At 48.3% G+C, this 7,758-nt stretch overlaps 1 protein-coding gene across 1 annotated transcript; it reads left to right on the top strand.

Annotated features, from left to right (window-relative positions):
- The first annotated feature begins 606 nt into the window (after positions 1–606).
- Positions 607–5,736, top strand: LOC144820146 (uncharacterized). The gene is made up of 5 exons (XM_078677777.1): positions 607–1,155; positions 3,171–3,270; positions 3,386–3,484; positions 3,625–3,765; positions 3,947–5,736. Exons 1-5 carry the CDS (start codon positions 1,102–1,104, stop codon positions 5,734–5,736), a joined length of 2,184 nt encoding a protein of 727 aa, XP_078533903.1. The 5' UTR covers positions 607–1,101.
- The last annotated feature ends 2,022 nt before the right edge of the window (positions 5,737–7,758 follow it).

Here is a 7,758-nt window from a genome sequence, read left to right as displayed (position 1 = left end):
AATGTCTGTGCATGTTTAAAACTGGGTGTTGCAGACAGCTGCAGGCTGAACAGCTGCTGAACAGGCCTGAGTCCCCAACCCTGTGTGTTGGGAGATGTTTTTTTATGTTTGAAAAAAAAAAGGGGAGCTTTTAAATTGTAGCTGTTGGGAAACCCATAGTGTGTTTTAAAAAGCACAAGCCATGTTCAGCCACCCTGAGCTTTGAGATGTTGAAAAAGACAGATGTCATGGCAAGGTTTCCCCATGAGAACCTGAAATAGGATGCTAAGTGCTCGGCCGTAATTCACACACCTCCAAAGCCCCAGGGTCGAAACTGGACATGCTGGCCGGAATTGTGACAGTTTAGGCCACGACTTGATGACTCTGGCTGGAAAGATGACATGTGATGGGTTTAGTGATGGGCCAAAGGTCGGTTCCCGGGGGTCTCTACTTCCCAAGATAAGCCATTTTAAAATATGGCCCCAAGCACCCTACTCTTCCCCAAGATAAGCCATGAATGTAAGTAACAGATGTATACAGCGTAAACTGTGCAAGGTGAAAAAGACAGATGTCATGGCAAGTCTTCCCATGAGAACCTGAAGCAGAAGGCCAAGTGCTCTGACGTAATTCACACACCTCCAAAGCCCCAGGGTCGAAACTGGACATGCTGGCCGGAATTGTGACAGTTTAGGCCAGGACTTGATGACTCTGGCTGGAAAGATGACATGTGATGGGTTTAGTGATGGGGCAAAGGTCGGTTCCCGGGGGTCTCTCTTCCCCAAGATAAGCCATGAATGTAAGTAACAGATGTATACAGCGTAAACTGTGCAAGCATAGAAAAAAAGTTCCCATCCAAAGACCCCAAGACATTGTTCTAAACCCCCTCAAGTCATAAGGGGTGTGGGGGCTTCTAATTAGCATGCATGGACAGGTATAAAAAGGCCCCTCATGGAACACTGTCAAACACCCATTCAAAAAACTTCTGGGAGCGACTGCTGTGGATTGCTTTTTTTTTTTGTTGCACTTTGAGTATTTCTTCACCAACAAGCCCTTCAACACCCTTGGGGAGCAAGTGGACTGTCTTGGAGTCACAGCGCCAACCCTTGGAACTTAAAGGCAAGAATGGACCCGAGCAACTTTTCCCAGATTGACGCCGCCTGTGAACATGTAGAGAAGGTAAATAAAGCATGGGCGCAAGGATGTATGTTTATGTGGTGTTAAAAGTATACAAAACTGTAGTTTTGAAAATGCTAAAGAGTACTTTGTAAACTGTTAATGTTTAAGGCGATGTGTTGTGTTTAATGTGAATAAAGGTGCCAATGAAGTTTTTTACAAGACGTGAAATGTAAATGTATTTAAAATGAATAAAGGCTGTGTTGAAGGTTTGAGTTTAAAGCTATGTGTGTAGACAATTAATGTTAATAGGGGTGGTGTTGTGGGGGATGGCGCAGAGTTTGCAGGCGTTTTTTTATTTAAGGGCATAATGTTGTAGGTCTTAGGAGGGTACATGCAGAGGGGAAACGTGCATTTTACAGTTCATAGAAACATTTAACTACACTGTAACGGTACCATAGGGGCTTTAAATAATATACATGGCATATAATTAAAAATAAATAATGCCTTGTTGCACTCACCAAACCGCTGTAGAGAGTTGGAGGGGTCCAGGGGGGCTCCGGGGGTCCTTGCTGCTCCTTGGTGGGGTCCTGAGGGCCTTGTATTTAAAAAATAAATAAACCCGGGGGCCAGTTGTCGAGGGGGGGCTCCTGGTGGGTCGCCATAGTCCTTTGGGGTGTTATGGGGCTGTCTCTGGGTGTCCTGGGGGTCTCTGGGTCCCTAGTGCAGCGTTATTTTTAAAACAATGCCCCGAGACCGCTTCACCATGGCGCTGCTCGGGGTGCCGGTCTCCCGGTGTCCCAGGGCCTCCGTGGCCGTTCTTATTTAAAATAAAATGCCCCGAGACCGCTTCACCATGGTGCTGCTCGGGGGCTCTAGGGGGCGGGCTCCGGGTGCCCGGTGGGGCTCCGGAGCCCGTGTGCATAATTGGGCCGTTTTTTAAAATATATCCCCGAGCCCGCTTGCATCGGGGCGCTGCTCGGGGGACTCTGGGGGGCGGACTCCGGTGTCCTTGGTGCTGTGAGGGGTCCTGTGGGCATTTTCCCACGGCCCCACGTGGATCCAGCAGCGGCAGCATGGCGGCGTGAGCTTCTCCGGGGCTGCAGGGTTAGGGCCGCCCCCACCAGTGATGAGCTGGTGACATCACTGAAGGGGCGGGCCAAGCCTGCAGGCCCGGTGTGTGTTTTTTTATTTTATTTATTGAGAGATAGCGCGAACACGAAGGTGTTAGAGCGCTTCACAATAGGAACAGAACTGCTACATGAGAACATTACAAGTGAGCAAAATACAAAGGCAAACTTTACATTAAATGAAGCAAAATTACAATTGTGCGCCAACAGAGTATAAGAGGTAGTAAACGGTGCATTACAAAAGTGACAATCGTGAGTCAACAAAATACAAGAGGTAGCAAACGATGCATTGCAGGCGGAAAAAGTGACGTGTGCAGGTTACAAAAAGCGTACAAAATAAAATATAGAGGTATACTACTGCAATATATGTGAGACTGAGAGTTAGCATTGGAATGTGTCAAAGCGCTTTACACAAGAGCCTTATGTAAAACATAAGGTCTAAGAATTACAGGTGTTACATAAAAGATACAAACAGAAAAAAATACTGGTTGTTAGCGCAAATTACAAGAGCAGGCGATAAGTTACATGGACAAAAAAATTCAATGGTGAGCAAACAAAATACAGGCGTTATCAAACGGGGCATTACATGAGGAAAAAAAAGTGCAATGTGTGCAGGTTACAGGTAGAGGTATAATACTGCAATACGTGGTAGACAATGTGGCGTAATCAAGAGGGGCGCAAGCAGGGTGTTACAAGAGAAAAGAGGCGTGTACATGTTACAAAAGAGTGCCCAGCACTTAGGCGCAATGGTCGCAAGGTAGGATGTTGGTGGTACATTAAGTCATGTACCCAGAATTACAGGATATGGCGTAGGGTGCTTCTATTTATTTTAAAATGTTTGCTAACGCTATCCCCAAGGGTGCATAACTATTACAATACATGCTTTGCCGCTGTAAGCGTTTACTAAAACCGTTTTTATTTCTTTTTTTAATTTAATGTTTAATACAGATGCAAGACCCTGCAAATGCAACCGTCACCAATGTGCCCCCGGCGCTGGACCCAGCTGTAATAACTAGCAACGCTGGTCACCTGTCGACCCCACAGCCAGGTATATATATATATATATATATATTTAGAGTTATGTAGTTCTACGTAGTTTTGTACACCAGTCTCTCAGAAGTTCTCTTTTTCTAATGGGCTCTCATGTATGTATGCTTTTACAGCTTATGACCCTGACCTACAACAAGCTTTTGACGAGCTTATGGAGTACATCGAGGCTCAAGACGCTCTGAACAGTGTGCAAAACACTTCAGTTCCTACATGTAATTAAAAAGCCCCTGTTATTTTAAACTGTCTAAGACGCTGGGGAGTTGGAGGGGTAGGCCACAGTCCTGACCCTGATGGTGTATAGTGGGACTCCTCAGAAATATGACTAAGGCGGGGTATTATTTTTTCTTTACAGGCACCCCCACGTTATGCCCGAACGGCGTCGAGGTACAAGAGGCATCGCGAGAATCAAAAGAAAGCCCTTTGAAGAGGAAAGCTTTACCTTCTAAAGTGGGACCACCGTCAAAGAAAGGAGTTGCAAAAAGACCTCTATCAGGTGTGTTTGTTACAAAGGGTGTGAAAAGTACTATCGGTGTTACAGACTCTCAAGCAGAAGGGTACAACGACTTGTAGCAAGGCCTATATAAAAAGGCGGCGGTGTAGAACTTAGGATTGTGTGTGTGTGTGTTCTTTTTATACTTTCTCTAACATATATATTTTTTCTGTTTATATTTTAGAAGCGGCTCAGAAACATGCTGCTGAAGAGAGGTCGGCGCAGCCCTTAAGGGACATAACAGCAACCGTCCAGAACAACAGAAGCGCTACAAAAGGTGTGAGTAGGCGTGTACGCCACGAAAAAGTCTCCGCGCACTACACACCAAACATGATGAACAATCCTCTACACCAATCTATTCTGCACAGGGGTGGAGTCAGCACTGGCGGAGTCTTGACAAACACAGATAACACAGGGCAGGGTCTGTGTAAAACAGCTACAGTGGGTCTGGGCCCTCTCAGCGTATCAAAAGGGAAAGGTGTCTCAATCACTGCCGCCCTTAAGAAGAAACATAAGGACTCAGAGAACCTTCCCAACCCTTTAAAACGTGTGAAGTCCTCCAAGGTATTCACAGAGCCCCAAGCAGAACCCTTAAACTTAAAGAAGACGGCTCCGATGCTCCCAGAGGTCCAGGCAAAGCCCTTAAGCCCCGAGAAGAAGAAACCTAGGACCCCTGAACCCCATGATAGCCCCTTAGACCTATCTGTAAAAAAGACTGTTAAACCTTTGAATGAGGCCTATACACCCGTGAGCCCCAAGGAGGCGGTAGTTGTAGCTGTGGATGTAGAAGAGATGGCGCCGCCACAGCCCCCTAAAACATCGCGCCTCTCAAGAAAACATCTGAAGCTGAAACCGGGGGTCCCTAAGCTACAGATAGCAGCGTCCCTCAGCAACCATAATGCAACGCTGGATCCATCCAGCATCCTGAAACCCCAGACAGTACCAAATAAAATAACTGTACATGTAGAGGTACACGCCCCTGAGCAGCCCCCAAAGCCGGTTGTAAGTGTTCAGGCACAGCCTAGGGTCTCAACGGGTAATAACACGCAACCCCTAGAAGGGCCTTCTATCGTGAACACCCCAGCTCTTGAGCTGATTAGGGGGGTGGTAGACAGCCTAGGTAGAACCCCTGAAGCGGTGTCCCAGGGGTCTTTGAGCACAGCGGGTTTACAGAACCCAGCTAACAGGTCAGCACACCCTGACACAGGCATTTCAGCTAGGACCCCTGATTATAACGACAGCTCCTCACAATCCTCATACCCATTGTCCCCTAGTACCCCTCCGGGGGCATACGACCCCACCAGCCCTGCTGCCAGCCCCGCGCCCAGCCCTGCGTCCAGCCCAGCTGCCAGCCCCGTGTACAGTCCCGTGTCCAGTCCCGCGTCCAGCCCACCTGCCAGCCCCGTGTACAGGCCTGTGTCCAGCCCCGCTGCCAGCCACGTGTACAGTCCCGGGTCCAGCCCCGCGGCCGTCGTAAGCCCCACACAGCCCTCAGCAATAAGTGTGGATGACAAGACCACGGGGGCCCAGGGGGTACAGCCGCTTTTTCCATACAAAGTTTGCAATGTTCCATTCCTGTCCGCACCAGGGCGTTCGCCGGGGGGTCCTATTTCTAGAACACTATCGGAACAGGCTTTACAGAATGGTGCTAAGGCTGTTAGCAGTATAGATGGTCCTAAGACGTTGCAGCCATTTATAATGCCTCGCAAGGTGGGGCCCTCTAAGCAGGCGCAAGAGGGGTCTGTAAACACATATGAGGTATTTGCGGGTCATGTAAAAGAGATGCAGATGGCTGTTCGAAAACTAAAACGCCAGGCGCTCGCCGCAAACCTAAAATGGGTGGTGGGGGTGAACAAGCCCCTGTACACAAGTATGGCCCATCAGAAGATCGTGGAAAGGGTTGGGGTGTGTAAAAAAGTGATCATCCAGGAGTGTCAGGCGGCTGTGGCAGACATACATGCTATACGGGCGTGACTATGGCAACACCGGCCCCTAAAGACCCCCACAGCCAGTGGTGCTCATAAGAGGCCCCCAAAATATACCCGTAAGGTCCAGAGGTTAGTGACAAAGTCTGCACGCTTCTTAAGACTGCTCAAGCAGCGTACATCTGATGCCTCACAACCCTTCAAACAAGAAACATCTGTTTCCCTCGACCCCTTCAAACAAGGGCCCATAGTTTCAAGAACAGCTCCTGAAACATATAAACCAACACTTTACCGCCGACAATACATAGGTGCAGGGTCAAACATACCGAGGGTCGGCCATTTGAAGGGGGTAGGGGGGCGGACTTTAAAACTCCAAACACAGCAACATTCAGAAGGACCTAGGGGTGGAACTGTAGCAGCGGCCTCCATGAACAAGGCGTACAATGACACCAACCAACCTGTTCAGATAGGCTGGGGCATGGTATCTCGAAAAGCCTGGGGTCGTAAAAGAAAAAAAAAGTGGCTTAATAGTACAAAGCAACGCAGGCGCTTAATAAATAAGCTGAAGAAGGCTAGAATATGCGCTACCCGCAGGTTTACAAGGACTCCTGAGACAGGTCCCACCAGGACCCCCCAAAATGACACAACAGAGAACACCTCCGCAATTCACACTCCTACTGCTGAGGGCCCAGAGCCCTTGTGTTTAGAGAGGGTTAGAAGTTACACTCGCAATGTAGAGAGGTTTAGGGCCGTAGAACACTATGAGGAGTTTAGATTTATTAACATCCATCAAATAACATCATCCGATCAGGGTGTTCTGGCTATACATCAGGCTGTGCAGGAGCTCATAGAAAGGTTGTTACACAATGTGGGGCCTAATGACTTTTTCCAACTCCGCTTCCAGGGGCAGGGTTTTGACACTCCGTTGTTCACCAGGCGGAAGGCCCGAGATGTTTTTGACGCTGTGCAATTTTTAGAAAACCTCTCAAGGCTTTTACAGAGTAAGGCAGAACTAGTCGCCTATGGCACTTTTAGAGTCATAGCCCTCATTGTACGGGGGCGTGAGGGTGGTGTTTCCAGACCTTTAAAGAGCATACTCTACAGTCAAATAATTGGTAAGAAACAGAGGTGGCTGCTCAACTTTAACAGCCCCTCTGCCAACACATGTCTGGCGGCCAGCATCGTGGGGCTGCTGATGGCTCGCAAGACCCCTGACGCTGTCATCATGTCTAGAGCTGCTGAAGCCCATGAGGTTCTTGAAATACCTCCTGACCGAATGGTCGGCTTTGGCGATATAGGTCTTTTTGAGAACTATTTCGCCGTGACGGTGAAAGTTCTTCATCACAACGGTTCCTGGAAGTACTTTACAACAGGGGGCCCTGTGAGAAACAAGACCGTATATGTCCTCCACGCCGAAAATCATTTTTACGGCATCTTGAACCTTAAAGGTTTTTTGGGTGTCAGGAATGTGTGCGCCCACTGTGACCATATATACAGCAATAAAACATACCACCAATGTGAAATGCATTGCAAGATGTGTCAGAGGGACGGCTGTATAGAAGACGCTACCCTGAAGGTGAGGTGCGGCACATGTAGGATGTTTTGTCGCTCGCAAAACTGCTTGAGCATACACGAGAAATCTTTCACATGCGTCCCTAAAAAGGACTGCAGTGAGTGTGGGCGGTATGTGGCAACGGATCACAATCGCAAAGGCATGATATGTCCCCGTTGTCATGTGTCTTACGAGGCAGGCACCAGCCATCAGTGTTATATGGTTAAAGGTCTACCTCAGACCAAGACCGAGGACTATATAGTGTTTGATATAGAGTGCACACAAGAGACGGGGGTACACCAACCTAACTATATTTACGCCCACCATCTAACTTCCGACGACAGCTGGGAGTTTGAGGGACGAACGTGCGTTGGTGATTTCCTGAGCACTTTCATTCAAGCCAAATTCCAAGGATATACCATGCTCGCCCACAACTCGAAAGCCTATGACTCCTTCTTTATTCTACGAGACATGATTCGTGAAAAGATACCGGTGGAACTCATAACACAGGGGTCTAAA

This window comes from Lissotriton helveticus, chromosome 2_1 (assembly GCF_964261635.1).
Source record: "Lissotriton helveticus chromosome 2_1, aLisHel1.1, whole genome shotgun sequence".
Taxonomy (NCBI): Eukaryota; Metazoa; Chordata; class Amphibia; order Caudata; family Salamandridae; genus Lissotriton; species Lissotriton helveticus.
Note: the sequence above shows the minus strand (reverse complement) of the source record. Positions and strands in the feature narration are given on the sequence as shown.

Excerpts from the sequence above, each read along its gene's own strand:
- LOC144820146 (XM_078677777.1), top strand. The coding sequence starts at position 1,102 with ATGGACCCGAGCAACTTTTCCCAGATTGACGCCGCCTGTGAACATGTA. Across the intron at positions 1,156-3,170 it reads CCTGTGAACATGTAGAGAAG|ATGCAAGACCCTGCAAATGC; the intron begins GTAAATAAAGCA and ends TGTTTAATACAG. Across the intron at positions 3,271-3,385 it reads CCTGTCGACCCCACAGCCAG|CTTATGACCCTGACCTACAA; the intron begins GTATATATATAT and ends ATGCTTTTACAG.